Source organism: Sorex fumeus, unplaced genomic scaffold, assembly GCF_029834395.1.
Source record: "Sorex fumeus unplaced genomic scaffold, SorFum_2.1 ptg000265l, whole genome shotgun sequence".
NCBI lineage: Eukaryota > Metazoa > Chordata > Mammalia > Eulipotyphla > Soricidae > Sorex > Sorex fumeus.
In genome coordinates this window covers 16548271-16569030 of record NW_026606322.1, presented here as the reverse complement: position 1 = coordinate 16569030, position 20760 = coordinate 16548271, and the positions used below count along the sequence as shown (strand labels likewise).

The window sequence follows — 20760 nt, the reverse complement described above, 5'->3', positions numbered from 1 at the left end:
CATGCACTGGGCACTTGGGTTCAATCCCTTGCATGACCTATAGTCACCTGAGCACTGCCATGTGAGATCCCTAAGTACAGAGCCAGGAGTAAACCCTGAGCACTGCCAACTGAGGACCCCCCAAACAAACAAAAAAAAACAATAGAGACAGACAGAGACACAGAAAGAGATAGAGATGAAGACCGAGAGACAGAGTCAGTGGACAGGACACTAGCCTTATATGTTGCCAACTTCAGTTCAATCCCTGGCATCCTATATGGCACCCAACCATGGTCAGGAGTAATTTCTGAGTGCAGAGCCAGAAGTAACCCCCAAACATCACTGGATATAATCCAAATCTCGCCCCTTCCAAAAAAGAGAATGAAAGATGCAGAAAATGTACAAACTTGAAATTTCTTGATCCAGATACATATAAATTTCAGTTATCATAATTTCATTAATTACGCTAGACCCTCCAAAACATAGTTCAATTTTTAATTGAACTATGACCTGAATAATTGCCTAAGGTGCAAAATCCACTCCTATCTCTTAAGTCCACAAATTACTACATAACTATCCATAGGAAAGTTGCGTGTTCTGTATTCAACCAAATGCATATGAAAATAAGGCAAATAATATTCAAGCTACTATTGCTAAACACCTTAATCTGAAGTGTTTTCAATGTTTTCATTATAGTGCATTAAATATATTTTACTATATTTCCATTTCCTAATATAGCTATTACTGCCAGTAAGAGAAATCTAATGTTTTGACAACCATTATGCAGGTCATAGAGAAAGAGTAATTTTCTATATTTACTATGAAATTGCAGACTTATAGGATGAAGTTTATGGTCACTTTGTTCTGCATAAAGTGAAAACTTTGCAGACAAAAGTCCGATGGAAGGACAGTAAGAACAGAAGTTCAGAATGTAAGCCAGCTCTTTTTGTGTCACACCCAGCAGTGTTCAGGGGTTACTACTGGCTCTGCACTCAGGAATTACTCCTGGTGGTGCTCGGGGGGCCATAAAGGATGCTGGGGGTCGAAACCCGGTTGGCTGCATGCAAGGCAAACGCCCTACCTGCTATAATATAGCTCCAGACCCTGTTAGCCAGCTCTTGATAGGAAGTTAAACCTTAATCCTTCAGGAACTATAGGTCCTAATGGGTAGCACTTGAAATGAGGTATCACTGATCTAAATAATGAAAAGTACCTCTTGCATTGGAAAAACCCTGAAAACCAGTCATTTATTTTTATTGAAGAACTATGACTTACAAAGTTACTGAGAGTTGAGTTCTAGGCATATAATTATTCAGCAGGCCTACCATTGCTGTCAGCTTCCCTCCACCAGTGTTACCAGATTCCCTCCCTAGCCCAACCCTCACTCTACACCAGCCTGTCAACGTGACAGGCACATTACAAAGTTTTGGTTAATGCTTAGGTCTCATATTTTCAGTTTTGTTTAATCTGTCACTGTCACTGTCCTCCCATTGTTCATCGATTTGCTCGAGCGGGCCCAGTAACGTCTCCATTGGAGACCTTGTTGTTACTGTGTTTGGCATATCGAATACATCACGGGTAGCTTGCCAAGATCTGCCGTGTGGGCGAGATACTCTCGGTAGCTTGCCGGGCTCTCCGAGAGGGGCGGGGGAATCGAACTGGGGTTGGACATGTTGGTTGCGTGCAAGGCAGACGCCCTACCCGCTGTGCTATCACTCCAGCCCTTGTTTAATCTATGTTTTGGATATATGGCTATACTACTCACACATACCACTGATACAACTTAAGTCCTGATGCCTATTTACCCATTACTTCTCATTCTCTCCTTCCTCACTTGATTTCTTTCCTTCTCTGTCTTTCTCATAGCTCCATATACTGGGATCAAGAGTGATCTAGGCATCCCTCTTTTACTACAACTCCTCACCCAGTATTCTATATACCACTGATAAGAGAGATGGTTCTGTTTGCCCTTCTTCTAGCTTACTTCACTCAACAACCAATCTGTTGCAGTTTGAAGTTCCAGTCAAGTTGCAGCAAACTGCATGATTTCATCATTTCTTGGAGCTGAATAGTATTCCATTGTGTATATACATCACATCTTCATAATCCTCTCATCTGTCAGTGGACTCCAAGGTCAATTCTACATCTTAGCTATTGTACTGAGTGTAGCAATGAATACTGGTGTGCACATGTATTTTTGGGGGTGTTTTTATGTCCTAGGGGTAGGTAGATGACCAAAATGGGTTATAATGACAGTTCAATTAAAAGTTTGCTGAGAACTCTCCATTGAAAATCAGTCAGTAATTTAACAGCAGAGAGGAAACCATGAGTCAGTATAGTTTACATAGCAAAACAAAGTGCTTAGAGATTTGTTCATTGGTTATGGTTAAGTGATTTGAGTAATCTCTTAGTTGCTACTAAGCACAACACTCTTGCTTAAGCTTTGGTACAGTATGGGCCAGAGTGAGAGTACAGAAGGCCCACCTTGCATGCAGCCAACCTGGGTTTGACCCCCAGCACCAGCATCCCATTTGCTCCCCTGAACACTGCCAGAAGTGATCCCCAAGCGTAGAACCAGTGGTTAACCCTGAGTACTGTTGAATGCCCCCCCCCCCACAAAAAACGTTGTTATATTAAAGATAAAGGTCTCTTCTAAGGGACATGTGTCTTTAACATGTGGACAAGGGCTCACCAAATCCTGAGAACTCAGAAGCCTCCTTGGGCTGAGGGATGAATGGCAGGTATCATGAGATTCAGTTCAACTTACAGCTATGGAATAAAGAAATGTTCCTTAAAAGGAGGAAAAACTTTTCTGTTTTTACTGAATTTCAGCTGAGGGGAAGGTCAGGTTTTAACAAAGACCACCAAAACGACTGATTCATGCACAGCTAGAATCCCACACCACTCACTGTGATCAAATACAGACTACAAATACTATTAAGAAAAGTTTATGTGAACTAGAAATCTAGAAAATAAAAGTCATCAGTCTGAGTTGTTATTTATACTTTGGGGACCAGAGGAAGCCACATTCTAAAAGACAGATAATTAAATAAGTGAAAAACAGAGACAGTTTTCCTGCTTTATGGAACACCTGTCCCACACCCTATCCCACCATAAGCAGACTTCATACAAAGGGTACCAAAGCAAAGTAGGTTCAGATGCTTGTCTATGCCAAAGACAAGGCAGGAGGCATACAACATGCCCTCTTATATGTCTTAATGGAAATTGGAGTGTCAAAAAGCCATGGGGCAATATATGTTTCATTTGCATATCTACAGCTTCTATATGGGCCAATGTTCAATGTTTAGAAAGCAACAGGAACCCAGTGAATAGGTATTTGTTGAATAAACAAATTAGTTCAACATTCTGCTCTATCACTAAGATTAATCTACTCAGTGTGGGTATCCAGATATGGTTTTACCTTAAAAAGTGTTTAAAGTTTTCATGGAAGCACAATTCTCAAAATAAACTTCAGATTTAGAGTACTTTGTACAACGCCCATCATATAGAGCAAGAGTTACACAAATATTTAATTAAAATGACTGTCACCGTTATCACTGTCATCCCATTATTCATCGATTTGCTTGAGCAGGCACCTGTAATGTCTGCATTCGTCCTGGCTCTGAGATTTCAGCAGCTTTTCCTTACTTGCCATTCCCAACGGTACTGCATTGGAGGCTCTTTCAGGGTCAGGGTTATGAGACACATCACTGTTACTGTTTTTGGCATATCGAATATGCCACGGAAGCTTGCCAGGCTCTGCCATGTGGGTGGGATACTCTCAGTAGCTTGCCAGGTTCTCCGAGAAGATTTTAAGATTTTAAGAGGCCGCGTGGCTGCCTATGTTGAGCTTCCGGGAGCTTTGTTTATGTCTCTAGATTATAAATAAATATCTGTAAATGTGAACCTTGACTGAATCAAATATATAAGGACAACCTACACACACACACACACACACACACACCCTCTATTTGTTCTAAGATGAACCTAAAGTAAGAAATTGGCACCAAATTGTTTCTTTATGTTCAGAAGCATGATTTTTAGAATAGGACCAATAAAAAGAAGTATTAAAAATAACATTCAACAGAGTTGAATATTCTGACAAACACTCAAGTATATGATCACTTAATCTTTGATGAAGGAGCAAGAAATGTGAAGTGGAGCAAGGAAAGCCTCTTCAACAAGTGGTGCTGGGAAAACTGGGAAGCTACATGCAAAAAATGAACTCAGACCTCTAATTAAACTGAGAAGTTTCAGCACCTCGAAAGAAAAAGTGACCAAAATACAGAAAGAGCCCACATAATGGGAAAAATCATTTACGCAATGTCCATCAGATAGGGGTTTAATATCCAGGATATACAAGACACTGGTAGAACTTTACGAGGAAAAAAAACCTCCAACACCATTAAAAAATGGGGAAAAGAAATGAACAGAAACTTTCTCAAAAAAGAAATTCAAATGGCCAAAAGACACATGAAAAAAATGCTCTACATCACTAATCATCAGGAAGATGCAAATCAAAACAACAATTACATATCATCTTACACCACAGAAACTGGCACACATTAAAAAGAACAAGAACAGGGGGTATGGTGCCGCCAGCAGGTCAATCTGTACCTGTGAGGCGAGTGCATCAGCAGCCTGATGGTGCCTTCAGACTTCCAGATACCCCAAAATTGCTGCTGTGCCTTTGGCCAGACACCAAAAACTTGGGGCAAAGTTTACCAAGAAAGTAAACGGCCAAAAGTTAGGTATGTGGGAAACACACCCACAAACCACCTCCGGCTCAGCTATATAATTGGAGGCAAGGCCTCTCTGGTTCCTGATTGAACTGCTTAATGGACATGATCCCAGAGATTCAGAAACGAATCTCAGAACCCAGTGGCTTTAGGTAGAAATGCGTCTGGTCTCTGCAGTAGGCTACCGGTGCTGGGCCAACCCAGGTGGGAATAGGTTTCGTGCCTTGGCCTGTTCCCCCTGGCAGCCCAGTGGCCGCCATCTGTCTGAGGCCACTGGATAGTCACATTTGGGCCCCCAGTGACGAGACACACAGGGCCTCACGGGATGAGGGTGGAGCCGGGCTTGTTCTCCCCACCCCAATGAGACCCCAAGTCATCGCCCACAAACGGCCTCTCTGGCTCCTCATCAAGCTGCTCAATGGCCTTGATCCCAGAGACTTAGAAACAAATCTCAAAACCCAGTGGTGTTTGGCAGAAATGCATCCGGACTCCACAGTATGTTACTGTTGCCGGGCCACCCCAGGGAGGAAAGGGTGTTGTCCCTTCGCCTGCTCCCTCTTGGCGACTTGGTGGCTGTCATCCTCCAGAGGCCATTGGACAGTCAGGCTTGGGCCCGCAGTGACGAAACTTGTTGGGTCTCACGGGATGGGGGGGAGGTGGAGCCGGGCCTGTCCTCCCCACCCTAACGAGACCCCAAGTCATCGCCCACAAACGGCCTCTCTGGCTCCTCATCAAGCTGCTCAACGGCCCTGATCCCAGAGACTCAGAAACAGATCTCGAAAACCAGCAGCTTTTGTCAGAAATGTGTCCGGACCCCGCAGTAGGTTACTGTCACTGGGCCACCCCAGGGGGGAATGGGTGCTGTCCCTCCGCCTGCTCCCTCTTGGTGACTTGGTGGCTGTCATCCTCCAGAGGCCATTGGACAGTCAGGCTTGGGCCCGCAGTTGACAAAACTTGTTGGGTCTCACGGGATGGGGGGGGAGGTGGAGCCGGGCCTGTCTTCCCCACCCCAATGAGACCCCAAGTTATCGCCCACGAACGGCCTCTTTGGCTCCTCATCAAGCTGCTGAATGGCCATGATCCCAGAGACTCAGGAGCAGATCTCTAAACCCAGTGGCTTTTGGCAGAAATCCCTCCAGATTTAAGTGTTAAAATTTCAGAATTGCAAAACCACATGGCCCTACTGCAGCCACACGACATCATATGTTATTCATAACCAGCACTAGAACACAAATTGTCTATTCTTGCCTTTTCAGCAGATCTGAGTGTTGGGGTAAAATCTTAAATAATGGTCGGTCTGATGTCGAAATAGTGAATGTGATCAAAGTAGAGAGAAAGTAATGTAGAAATCATCTGCCCCACAGGCAGGGGGAGGGTGTGGGATGGGGGTATACTGGGATTTTTGGTGGTGGAGAAAGGGCACTGGTGAAGGTACGGGTGTTTCATTGTATGACTGAGACTTAGACCCAAAAGCTTTGTAACTGCTCTCACGGTGATTCAATAAATAAAATTATAAAAAATGGAAAAAGAAAAAAAAGTAAGGTGGAGTTCATGCACAATTCAATCAGCTAATCAGTGGCTGAATAAATAGCAGTACTCCTACAAAAAAAGAAAAAAAAAAAGAACAAGAACAATCAGGGCTGGTGCAGATGCAGGGAGAAAGGGACTCTCATTCACTGTTGGTGGCAATGTGGACTGGTCTAGCCTTTTTTTGAAAACAATATGGATATTTCTCCAAAAACTAGAAATTGAGATCCCATATGACCTGTAACTGTCACTGTCATCCCATTGTTCATCGATTTGCTCGGATGGGTACCAGTAATGTCTTCATTGTGAGACCTACCAACCATATGACCTAACAATACCTTTTCTGGGAATATATTCTGGAGATGCAAAAAAAAAGAATAGAAATGATATCTGCATATTGATTGCAGTAATTTTCACAATAGCCAGAATTGAGGCAAAACCTGAGGGCCAGAGAACAGATGACTGGTTAAAGAAACTTTGGTACGTCTCCACAATGGAATACTATGCAGCTGTTAGAAAAGATGAAATCATAAAATCTGCATAAAAGTGGATGGACAACAGAGAATACCATGCTAAATAAAATTAGAAAGAGAGGGACAGACACAGAATGACTGCAATCATTTGTAGAATACAAAGTAACATAATATGGGACTAACACCTAAGGACAGTAGAGATGAGGGCCAGGAGGATGGCTCCATGGTTTGGAAATCGGCCTCATGTGCCGGGGAAAAGGCAGTTGGGATGAAGAAGGTACCACTAAGTCAATGATGATTGGAGGGATCGCTCATGCTGAAAGTAGACTAAGGACCAAACATGATGGCCTCTTAGCATCTGTTATGCAAACCATAATGCCCAAAATTAGAGAGAAAGAAGGAATGTACCTGCCACAGAGGGCAGGAGGTGGGATGGGGTGGGGGTGATGGGAGGGATACTATGAATATTGGTGGTGAAAAATATGCACTGGTGGAGGGAATGGGTGCTCAGTCATTGCGTGACTGAAACTTAATCACGGAAGTTTGTAACTGTATCTCACGTGATTCAATAAAAAAATTGTGATGCTACAAATATAAAGTTGAACAATAGAAAATCAATGGGAAAAAGATAACATTCAATGCCTCACTAACACAAAAGGGGAAACTAAAAGATTATTTTTTTAATGTAGGAGTACTGCTATTTATTCAGCCACTGATTAGGCTGACTGAATTGGGCATGAACTCCACCTTGCTTTTTTTCCCCTTTTGTATAATTTTATTTATTGAAACACTGTGAGAGCAGTTACAAAGCTTTCAGTTTTAAGTCTCAGTCATACAATGAAATACCAGTGCTCATTTTCCACCACCAAAAACCTCAGTAACCCCACTATGCCCCCATCCCACACCCTCTCCCTACCAGTGGGGCAGATGATTTCCACATTATTCTTTCTTTACTTTGATTACATTCAACACCAGACCCATTTCAACACCAGACCCACCATTATTATTTGGGATTTTACCCCAGTACTCAGATCTGCCAAAAAGGCAACCATAGACAATTTGTTTTCTATTGCTGGTTATGAATAACATAGGATGTCGCATGGCCACAGTAGTCGCCATGCAATTTTGGAATTCCAAAATTTTAACAATTAAATCTGGAGGGATTTCTGCCCAAATCTGCTGGGTTCTGAGATTTGTTCCGGAGTGTCTGGGATCATGGCCATTAAGCAGCTTGATCAGGAGCCAGACAGGCCACTCGTGGGCGGCGACGTTGGGGTCTCGTTGGGGCAGGGAGAAAAGGGCCAACTCCACCCCTATCCTGTGAGGCCCCGCGTGTCTCATCACTGCGGGCCCAAACCTGTCTGTCCAATGGCCTCTGGAGGATGGTGGCCAGTGAGCCACCAAGGAGGAGCAAGCGGAGGTACAGTACTCTTTCACTCCTGGGATGGTCTGGCAACAGTAACCTACTGCAGGGTCCGGATGCATTTCTGCCAAAAGCCACTGGGTTCCAAGATTTGTATCTGAGTCTCTGGGATTATGGCCATTAAGCAGTTCGATCAGGAACCAGAGAGGCCTTGTCTCCAGTTACATAGCTGAGCTGGAGGTGGTTTGTGGGTGTGTGTCCCACATACCTAACTTCTGGCTGTTTACTTTCTTGAACTCCACCTTGCTTTTTTTTTAAACTTCGCCCCAAGTTTTTGGGGTCTGGCAAAAGGCACAGCAGCAATTTTGGGGTATCTGGAAGTCTGAAGGCACCATAAGGCTGCTGCCACACTCGCCTCACAGGTACAGACTGACCTGCTGGCGGTACCCCCGAAGATTATGTTTTTGACCCATTAATTAACAAAGATTTTAGAATTAAAGTGGTGCCAGCATTGGAAGTAAAAGAGGTTCTCATCTGCAGTAACTGATACAATGTTTCTGGAAAGCATTATGGCACTATGTATCAAGAGCCTTAAAATATCTCTGCAATTTCCAGTCTTTCATATCTTTAGAAGTGACTTTCACGGTATTAAAATAATAGAAATAACCTTTATATACAACAAGAATTGAGTTAAATGAATTATATTGCACTTACACAAATAAAGCATAGACAGCTATAAAAAGATATCTGAAAATATGATTGTTAAATCAGGAAGCAAAAGCAAGTAAGCTATATGGGTCTATTACGGTTTTCATTTTTAAGAAAGAAAACAAAATGGGCCAAATAAAAGAGAAAAGTTAAAGCCTAAAATCCTAAAATTCACCAGAACGGTCCTCCCGTTGTTCATTGATTCGCTCGAGCAGGCCCAGTAACATCTCCATTGTGACACTTGTTACTGTGTTTGGCATATCGAATACGTCACAGGGAGCTTGCCAGGCTCTGCCGTGCGGGCGAGATACTCTCAGTAGCTTGCCGGGCTCTCCGAGAGGGGCGGAGGAATCGAACTCGGGTCAGCCATGTTGGCTGTGTGCAAGGCAAACGCCCTACTGCTGTGCTATCGCTTCAATTTTAAGAAAGAAAACAAAATGGACCAAATAAAAAAGTTAAAGCCTAAAATTCACCAGAACACATCAATTTTATTTCATTTTTAAAAAATTATTCATAAATTTATACATTGTATAAACTACTATCTTTTTAAGGCAGAAAACATATAAAGCTTATTTTATTTTTCTTTAAAATGTCTGGGGTTGAACAAACTCAATTCTGCTTTACTCCAGTAGAGAAAGAGGTTGGTGGTAATAGCATGATTTGCACACTTCAATCAAATGCAAAAAATCATGCTACTCAAATAATTTTATGAACTTAAAAAAAATAAAAGGCAACTTCCTAGTCATATAATTTCATATAGACTTTAAGGCTCAAATGCAGTTAACAGCTTTCCCTGACATTAGTGAAGACTGGAAGGTCCTGATGCTATACATCTGTTACTTTCCTAATAAACAAGGGTAAACAAAATTCTATGAAAACTTCCCCCAGAAATTCTAGGTACTGTTCTGAAAAAATTATGAAATGTCTTCACAATAACCATTGTTAGCCTTCTCCACTCTTTTTTAACCTTTCAGAATAAAAGCTTAAAACTGCATTAAAATCACAAAGCAGGTCCTAAGTGAGTAGAGCTTAGATGTAGGCATGGTCCTTCCAGTTTTATACATAAGAATATAGGTGTTAAGCTCCTAAGTAAAACACACAGTAGGCCATTTTACTACGAAATTTGGCTAGTGTTCACATTTCTGAAGGTTGCAGAATCAAACTAATTGAAATCTGCCTTATTTATCATTTTCCTTAAAAGAAAATGTTCAGGGGCCATCATCAACTGCCTATTTCAGTGAGCTATAAAGAGATGAACAAACTCAGAAATTCACTAATTTAAACAAGTTCTGACACCAAGTTGGTTATAGTACGCATATTAACACTTATCTAGTAGTGACCATTCAACTGATACCCAGGGTTGACATTCAGTCTGATAACAGTCTTAAGATCTGCTCTGAGAATTTAGAAAAGGGACCACCAAGTAAATGATGCTTGAAGGGCTCGCTCAGGATGGGAGATGTGTGCTGAAAGTAGACTATGGACTGAACATGATTGTGGCCACTTAGTACCCGTAGTGTGAACCATAATACCCCAAAGGAGAGAGAGAATGTGCCTGCCAAAGAGGGGATGGGGGGTGGGGGGAGTGGGAGATGGGGGGGCATGATGGCAGGGATACTGGGAACACTGGTGGTGGAAAATGGGCACTGATGGTACTCAATCATTGTATGACTGAAAAGTAATCGCAAAAGTTTGTAAATCTGTAACTGTATCTCATGATGATTCATTTAAAAAGAATTTTAAAAAAGAAAGAAGAAAAAAAAGATCTACTCTGAGAAGTTCAGTTATGTGGTTATTACAGAAAAACATGATCAAAGAAAACAACTCTCTCCTGGCTACATGCTTAGATGGGTACTCGATCATTTTATGACTGAAATGTAATCATGAAAGTTTGTAAATCTGTAACTGTATCTCACGATGATTCATTAAAAAAAATTAAAAGGGAAAAAAAGATCTTCTCTGAGAAGTTCAGTCATGTGGTTAATACGGAAAAACATGATCAAAGAAAACACCTCTCTCCTGGCTACCTGCTTCGAGGTTGCAGAGACAGATGATATGGAAGACAAAACCTGGTTCGGGTTTAGTGGAAGCCCAGGGATGAACTCATGCATATGAAATTGTTCAAATGGGAAGACAGAGAAATATTACTGTCCCAAAGTATAGAATTCTATTTTAATATTGTATTTCTTACCAAAGGAGTACTATGTATTCAAATGCTCTGTAAATATTAAAATACATGAGTTTGAGGTACTAGTAGAAATCTTTATTCTTATGAGGCTAAAGACACTGTAGTATTAAAAGTGATTATAGAAAATTTTAAGAGGGATTATACATTTCAGGAAGTATTTTAAGACCTTATAGCCCTTATTTATCACATTATCACGCTTTATATATTACCAGTTTAATGTATTTTAATAATATTAGTCCCAGGAAGCAAACATTTAATTATTAAAATACAAATAAAAATATAAATACTTACTCACAATACCAAATTGTCCCCAGGATAGAAGTATGGCCAAAATCGGGAAAATCACAATTACAATATTTTCATTTGGAGAAAACCATGACACTGGAGGAAAAAAAAAACCACAATTAATATTTATAAAAATATTTATAATATTTATAAAAGTCCTTTTAGGTCCTGCCAATGAATGATCGACATTGTTTTACTGTGGAGACGAAATATAAAAATAATTAAGGCTATCCCCATCAAAATTAGTAACAGATGACAAAACAGAAATTTGTTTAAATGTTTTCTACTCAGAGGCTAAAAAATCCAGCTACCGGACGAGACCAGTGCAGTCTTCTGCCCCCGCGCCTGGCTGTTCCTCACCGGAGCCCCTTGGAGGGGAGCGGGTTGAGCTTTCCTCCCCGCCCCGACCAGGGCTCCAGCAGCCGAAGACCTCCAGGACCAGCCACCACCATGCTGAGACCACTCTCCGCACACATGAAGGTACTGGCAGAGGGACAAAGCCATGCGGGTTCGGGGGCCGAGATCTCCAAGCCTATTCGGATTGGAGTCGAGCATCCTCCACCCAGATCCTCCAAATTCCAGTAGGTGGGGGTCACACCCACCACCTGGCCCCCTGGCGCCGTGTAATCCCATCAACGGCCAAGACTCAGAGGCTATAAAATACAGCTACTGGAACCGCGCGGCCACATTTGCGGCCGCGCGACATCTTATCAAGACATCTTTTTATGACATCTTATTATCTCATTCCTACTTTGGACAAACTTGCAGGCTATCAAATGTAGCCTGCCCACAGGGCAGAGTCTGGCAAACTCCCCGTGGCGTACCCAATATGCCAAATACCAGTGACAATGATGGGTCTCATTCTCCTAAAGAGCCTTGAATATAATCTCAGGGCTAGGATGAAGGAGATGTTACTGGGGCCTGCTCGAGGCAACCGACGAATAACAGGATGATGAAATGAAAATGAAATGTTTTCTACTACATGTTACCTAACCTGTGATTTGTAAAAGGGGAGTATGGCATAGAAGCTGAGATTGGCGTCACTGTTGTTTAAACTCAACTTTAATTTACAATCCTGATTTTCCCAGTATCTTCAACTGTTACTCCAGTACAACACAGCATCCAATCCAACAGGACAGTTATGACTGATAACAAACTTAATAATTTAAAAGGGCTTTAAGGCTTTAAGACAACGCTTTGAGATCTCAGACTGGAGGGTGGAGTAGAGCCAGGCTTAGCCTGGGCTGAGTTAGGATCTTGCCTGCGGTGGTGGCAGCCACAATACCCACAGGTCCTGACCTGGGGTAAATATGGTGCCTTCAAAGTATGGCTTCCTGGCTGAGTTCCAACATTTTGAGTATAGCGAACTGAGATGGGACCGAGACCAGTCACGCTGAAGTCTTGTAGGTGTTTTACTGGGCTCCTGATCTGGGGGTGATATGGCAGCTTAAAAAAATGAGAACTTGGGAGGGATACTGGGATCCGTGGTGGTGGGAAATGGGCACTGGTGGAGGGATGGGTATTTGATCATTGTATAATTGAAACCCAAGCACAAAAATTTGTAAGTCTACAACTGTACCTCATGGTGTCTCACTAATAAAAATTTTTTAAAAAATGGGAACTAAGGGAGCCATCCTCAGCATAGTCAAAGCCATAATGTTGACTGTATAATGTTTAATGCCCACAGTGAACATTAGACTCCATGGGGGAAAACAAAAAGCTTTCCATCTAAGATCAGGCACAAGACAAGATTGTCCTTTCTCACCACTTCTGCTCAAGATAGTATTATAAGTACCTGCCCACAGCAATTAGGCAAGAATTAGGAAATAAATCAAGCTTTCACTATTTGCAGATGACATGATACAATTTAGAAATCCCCAAAGTTTACAAAAAAAAAACCCACTCCTAGAAATAATAGATTTTACAGTTAAGTGGCAGGCTACAAAATCAACATGAAAAAGTCCTTGGCTTTCCTGTAGACAAATAATGAAATAGAAGAGAGAAATTAAAAAACAATCCCATTCACAACTGTGCCTCAGAAAATCAAGAACATAGAAATTGGCTTAACTAAAGAGGTGAAAGACCCATACAAAGAAAACTACAAAACACTACTTAAAGAAATAAAAGGACAGGAGGAAATGGAAAAACACCCATAATGGATTGAAAGAACTAACATCAAAATCACAATACTCTTCTCCACACCCCTCCCCCCAAGTATTATGCAGATTCAATGTAGATTCAATGTAATTCCCATAAGGGCATCTATAATGTTTTTCAAAGAAATAGATAAACCACTCCTAAAATTCATATAAAAAAATAACACTGTAGCAATGTCCTTCCATTGTTCATCATTTGCTCAAGAAGGCCCAGTAATGTCTCCATTGTGAGACTTGTTACTGTTTTTGGCATACGCCACCTGGAGGTGGCCAGGCTTTGCCATGCAGGCTAGATACTCTAGGTAGCTTTCCGGGCTCTCCGAGAGGGGTGGAGGTATCAAACCCGGGTTGGGCCAAAGCTGCAATATCAAACCTGAATTCATATGGTACACAATGGAAACATAGGTAGAACTCAATATGACACTGAAGCTAGCTACATCTTTAAGGATGAAATACCACTGACCATGCAAATGGAAGAAAAGAAAAACATATGGAACTGTATTAAGAAGCTTCCACACCTCAAAGGAAATAATCACCAGAATACAAAAACAGACACAGACTAGCCAGCCATTCATCCCATAAAGGGTTAATAGGATAGATAATGGAACAGTATGACAATAATAGTTAGAAATGATCACTCTGGACAAGAACTGAGTGTTGAAAGTAGGTAAAGGGATTGTATTATACACACACACACACACACACACACAACACACACATATAAAAGGTTATTACATATAAACTTTCAGTACCTGTCTTGCAAATCATAATGTCCAAAAAAGGGGGGTAAGAGAGGAGAGAGAGAAAAAGAGGGGAGAGGGAGGGAGGGGGGAGACAGAGAAAGAGGGGGGGGTGCCTGGGGTGGGGGGTGGGGGTTGGGGACACTGGTGATGGAAATGTATACTCACTGAAGGGATGGGTACTGGAACACTATATAACTGAAACCCAATTACGAGCCACCTTGTAACAGTGAATTCAACAAAAAATTGATTCAATAAAAAATTAAAATAAACTGGGGGCTGGAGCGATAGCACAGCGGGCAGGGCACTTGCCTTGCACACGGCCAACCCGGCTGACCCAGGTTTGATTCCTCTGCCCCTCTCGGAGAGCCCAGAAAGCTACCAAGGGTCTCTTGCCTGCACGGCAAAGCCTGGCAAGCTACCTGTGATGTATTCAATATGCCAAACACAGTAATGAATGTCACAATGGAGATATTACTGGGCCCTCTTGAGCAAATCAATGAACAACGGGAGGACAGTGACATATAAAGCACTGGTAGAGCTCTGCAAGAAAAAACATCCAAGTCCATCAAAAATGGGGAAAAGGATTAAAAGAAACTTATTCAAAGGAGAAATACAAATGGCCAAAGGGCATATGAAAAAATGCTTTATATTACTAAACATAAAGGAAATATAAACTGAAACAACAATGACGTGTCACCTTGCACCACAGAGACTGCCACTGTGGCATTATCAAAAACAATGGCAACAACCAGTGTTGGCGTGGGTGGGAGGACGCTCCTTCACAGCTAGAGGGACTCTCAACTGGTTCATCCTTCTAGGAAGACAGTATGAATATTCTTCAAAGAAACTAAGAACTCAGCAATTCCACTCCTCAGAAAATACTCCAGGGGTCCAAAAACATAATGCGGGAAAGAAACTTACACTCCTATGCTTACTGCAGCACTATTCACAATAGCCAACATATGAAAACCCAACTACCCAGAACAGGTGACTGGATATACAGTACATGGTGTATTACTTGGCCCCTAGGAAAGATAAAGTTATGCAATTGCTGCTGCATGAATGGAACTGGAGTGTATTTTTGCTAGTCTCTCACTGGGTGCATAGATGTTTAGGAGTGTAATTTCTTCCTGATGTATTCCTTGATTATTAAGAAACGGCCTTTGCTGTTCCTTCTAACCTTTTCAGCCTGAAATCTAAGTCATCAGATACCTGTGTCACCCTGGCCTTAATGAAGGAGTTGTTTGCTTGAAGAGTTGTTTTACAACTTTTGACTTTGAGTCTGTGTTTGCTCTGACTATTCAAATGTATTTCTTGTAGGCAGCAGAATGTTGGAGTCTGTCTTTTTTTTTCATCCATTTTGTCACTCTGTGTCACTTAATTGGTGCACAGACATTGAGAGAGATAACTGTCATGGAGTTTTGTGGTATCTTTCTGTAGAAGTCTGTTGTACTTGTGGGTTTTGCCTTGCCTTACAGTACCCCTTCAGTCCTTTTAAAGTTAGTTTTGAGTCTATAAAGTTCCTGAACTCTTGTTCATTCATGAAGTTGTGTATCGTTCCTTCAAATCTGAATTAAAAGTCTAGCCAGGTAAAATATTCTTGGGGAAGAATTCATTTAATTGTTTTTTTTTTTTGTTTTCACTATTTCCCATCACTGTCTTCTGGCTCAAGGGTTTCATCTGATAAGTCTGCTGTAAATTTAAGGGACGCTCCAATTTATGTAAATTTTCATCTTTGATCTTGCTTCCTGCAGTATTGTGTCTCTATATGGTATTCATACTTCTGATTAGGATATGTCTTAAGAGTCTTTTTATTAGGGTCTCTTTAGGCTGGTACCCTTTGGGTTTCTTGGCTCTGGGAACTTTTCAGCAATGATTTCTTTAACTGTTACGACCTCTCTGGAGTTGCCTCCCTGTCCCTCTGAGACTCCATCAACTCTTATACTATTCCTCTTGAATTCATCTCATAGTTCTTTTGCCCACCCTTGAGCTATTCTGAGATCTTTTATCCATCTTCTGTTGTTGCCTGGATGAAACAGAAACATTCCTAACAGTTTCCTTTTTTTTCCCCAAGCAGTTTCTATGAGGCAAATATCATCCTAAAACCAAAAGCAGACAGAGATCACAAAAAAAAGATACTTTTTATAAGTCAATATCCCCAATGAACACAGATGAAAAGATTCTCAACAAAATCCTAGCAATAGGATCCAACAACTGATCAAAAAGATCACAAACCACAACCAAGTAGGATTCATTCTGGGGATGCAAGGATGATTTAACAATCACAAGTCAATCGGCATAATACACCATATCAATAAAAGAAAAAGTAAAACCTACATGATCATATCAATGGATACAGAAAAAGCATTTAACAAGATCCAGCACCCATTCATGATAAAAATTCTAACAAAATGGGAGCTAAAGGAGTTTTAATCAATACAGTCAAAGTCATCTAACACAGGCCCACAGCAAACATTATCCTGAATGAGGAATAATTAAAAGACTTCCCTTTAAGATGGGGAAGGAGGGATTGTACTCTCACCACTCCTATTTAATATAGTACTGGAAGTATGTGCCACAGCAATTAGGTAAGAAAAAGATATCAACAGCATCCAAATAGGAAAGGAAGAAGTCAAGAATTCACTATCTGCAGTTGACATGATACTTAGAAACTAAAGATTCTTTTTTTAAAAAAAAAGCTCCTTACAAATACTAGATTTATAGAGCAAAGTGGCCAGACACAAAATCAATACCCCCAAATCCATAGCTTTCTTAGATATAAATAATGTAAGAGAAGAAAGACAATTAAAAATAAAATCCCATTCACAATTGTGCCCCAGAAAATCAAGTCCCTCGAAATCAGCTTAACTAAAGAGGTAAGAACCTGTATAAAGAAAACTATTAAAACTACTTCAAGAAATAAGAGGACACAAGGAGATGGAGACACGTCCCCTGCTCATAGATTGGAAGGAGTATCATCATCAAAATGGCAATACTCCCCAAAGCACTATACAGATTCAATACTGTACCTATAAAGATATCCATTACATTACATTCTTCAAAGAAACATATCAAAAACTCCTAAAACTCATGTCACTGTCACTGCCCTGAAACTCATATGGAACAATAACCCCCCATGACTAGCTAAAGCAATCCTTGGGAAAAAGAAGATGGGAAGCATCACCTTCCCCGACTTAAACTGTACTACAAAGCAGTAGTAATTTTATAAGCATGGCATTGGAATAAAGACAGACTCATAGACTAATGGAAGTTGAACTCAACTAATAGAACTCAGCTAACAGAGTTGAATCCTGGCACAGATTCTCAAATATATGATGAACTTAATCTTTGATAAAGAAGCAAGTAATATAAAGCAGAACAAGAAAAGCCTCTTAACAAGTGGTGCTAGGAAAAAATGGGCAGCTACCTGCCAAAAATAAACTCAGACCTCTTTCTAACACTAGGCACAAAAGTACAATCAATATGGATTAAAGACCTCAATATCATACCTGAATCTATAAGGTTCATGGGGAAAAATGTAGGCGGAGTCCTCCATGACACTGAAGCTATAGGCATATTCAAAGAAAAAAGGCCATTGACCAATAAAGTAAAAGCAAAATAAACAAATGGGACTACATAAAACTAGGAAGCTTCTGCACCTCCAAAGAAACAGTAACCAAGATACAAAGCTATCCCACAGAAAGGCAAAAATTATTTACCCAACACCCATCCGATAAAGGGTTAATATCAAAGATATATAATAAGGCACTGGTAGAACTTTATAAGGAAAAAAATCCAACCCCATATGGAGAAAAAATGAGAAGAAACCGAACAAAAACTTCCTAAAAGAAAATATACAAATGGCCAAAAGGCACATGAAAAAATTCTCTACATCATTAGTCACCAGAGAGATGCAAATCCAAAGAACAATGAGATATCATCTCAATGAGATATTATCTCACACAACACAGACTGGCACACATCCAATAGAACCAACAGAGCTAGAGCAAATGCTGGGAGAAAGGGACTATCATTCATTGTTGGTGGGAATACCAACTGGTCCGGCTTTTTTTGGAAAACAATACAGGCATTCCTCAAAAAACTAGAAATTGGGCTTCCTTTTGACCAGCAAGAGCACTTCTGGGAATATGTTCTGTGGGCCCAAAAACACACAGAAAATATGCCATTTGCACTTCTATATTCAGTGCAGCACTATTCACCATAGCCAGAATCTAGAAACAACCCAAGTATCTGAGAACAGATGACTAGATGAGGTAACTATGGTATATCTATACAGTGGAATACTACACAGCTACCAGGAAGGATGAAGTCATGAAATTTGCTTATTAATGGATGAACATGGAAAGTATGCTGAGTGAAATGAGTCAGGAGAGGGACAGATATAGAATGATTGCTCTCCATTCATGGAATATAAAAAACGCAGTGTGTGTCCTCCCGTTGTTCATCGATTTGCTCGAGCGGGCCCAGAAATGTCTCCATTGTGAGACTTCTTGTTACTGTGTTTGGCATATTAAATACTCTCGGTAGCTTGCCAGGCTCTCTGAGGGGAGCGGAGGAGTCGAACGCGTCTCGGCCAGGCTGGCTGTGCGCAAGGCAAACACCCTACCGCTGTGCTATCACTCCAGCCCCATAAAAAATAAAATAAAAAATAAAAAACACAGTATGAGACTATTATCTAAGGACTATAGAAATGAGGACAGGACAACAACCCATGGTTGGAAGATCGTACAAATGGGGGAAAGGGGGTGGGGACAGTTAGGATAGAAAAAAGGGACCACTGTGAAAATAACAGTTATAAATGATCACTCAGGACAAGAATTGAGTGTTGAAAGTAGGTAAAGGAATATACATGATAACTGTACAGTACATGCATCGCAAACCATACTGCCCAAGGTGTGGGGGGGGGGGGGAGAGAAAGAGAGAGAGAAGTAGGAGGGGAGGGGGAAGGGAAGGGGAGAAGAATAGGGAAAGGGGGAGGGAAAGAGAGAGGGAGAGAGCAAGAGAGCAAGAAGAAAAGTGCCTGACATAGAGGCAGACTAGCTGGGGTCGGGGAGGTGGGTGATGGGGAATGTACACTGGTGAAGGGATGGGTATTGACCCTGTGTGACTGAAAGCCTTCATGGACAATTTTGTAACTGTTTATCTCACTATTATTTAATAACATAATTTTTTAAAAAAGAATTCACTTTACTCCAATGACACTTGGTCTATATCAAGATGTCAGAACTTTTTAAATGTCACTCAAAAAGAGAATGTCTCGGCTACCTACTATTTGTTAAGTATAGTGGGAATTACATAAAATTAAAAAATTCTACTATTTTATGTACAAACCAGACTTGAAATGAATACCCATCAGTATGTATCTCATGTTTTAAAAAAAAAAACTCCACTACTCTGACCATCTATTGTCAACCCAAAATATCTAGTGTTAAAAACTATACATTTTATATCATGCTCAACTTGCAAAGTTAAACCATCAGAAATAGTCACAATAATCCCAGAATATAACTACATAATATATAAGAATTATATATAAGACAGAATTATAGATTTGAAATCAATAGGTTTTGCTATTGAAGGTTCCAATAGTCATAATACAGTTTAGTGAATGAATGAAAAGGAGGACTATTTTGGTGCTCATGTGGCTACAAACATGAGCCACATAGAGATAAATATTTTCAGTTATTCTGAATCAATACCTTAATTTCTAATCATATTACTAAGAACCTCCCTAAATCAAAGAAAATACATTTCAAGTCGATCTAAAATCCTAACAGGAAAAAGCTTTGTGAATTATATTTGGATTTTCACATCTAATGCCCCAAGGATTTGGTAAAAGCTTTATGATCTAATGATTATTCTTAATCATCCTATTTTTCCTTGCCCACTTCTTCATTATTTTAAGTTGCACACATTAACTTCTCAAATTCCAAAAACTGTTATCAAAGTAATTATTAACCCCTCCTTAACAGTGAGAAAACAAGGCACCATGAATTAAGGATCTAGAGTTGTATGTTCAAATTGACTCCTGGTATCCCACCCTCCTCCCTTACAGATCTTTTCCTCATTTCCGTAGTGGTAGCCCTACTTCCAAGTGTTCAGGCTTAATATCACTGACTCTTGACTCCTTAGTTTCTCTGATACTTCCATGTGTTCTGATAGCAAATCCTATGGACTCTACCTTGAAAATATGGCTAGTATTTGATCTCATGTTCATGAAGAGCTGACAGGGAATTGGAGAACAGCGTAGTGGTAAAGCACTTGTTCTTCATGTGTTAAGACCCTGGGTTTAGTTCCCAGCATCGCCAAAAAAAAAAAAAAAATTCAAAATGAGCTGCCAATGTCATCTTCACTGTCATCTTCATAGCAAAACAATCTTAGGTGATATGTTTAGATTCTGGTCTGCCTGCTCATTTTTAACTTACTATGTAACATTTGTTCAAAATCCAGCATTAGTGTAGTACTTTTCTTGATAATTAATGTCCAAAAGATAATAAGGCAGCTCAGTGAGGCCACAAACTTTAGGAGGGGAGGAGTTGAGCAAAAACTTTTATGGGGACCAAGGAAAGGTCTCTAGG

At 40.7% G+C, this 20760-nt stretch overlaps 1 protein-coding gene across 2 annotated transcripts in view; it reads right to left on the bottom strand.

Annotated features, from left to right (window-relative positions):
• CD47 (CD47 molecule) overlaps positions 1 to 20760 on the bottom strand; it is a 90910-nt gene that overhangs the window by 39684 nt on the left and 30466 nt on the right. For both annotated transcript variants that reach the window (XM_056109206.1, XM_056109207.1), the window contains exon 3: positions 11269 to 11358. In XM_056109206.1, coding sequence (XP_055965181.1) covers positions 11269 to 11358 — 90 coding nt within the window. The remainder of the gene's footprint in view (positions 1 to 11268; positions 11359 to 20760) is intronic.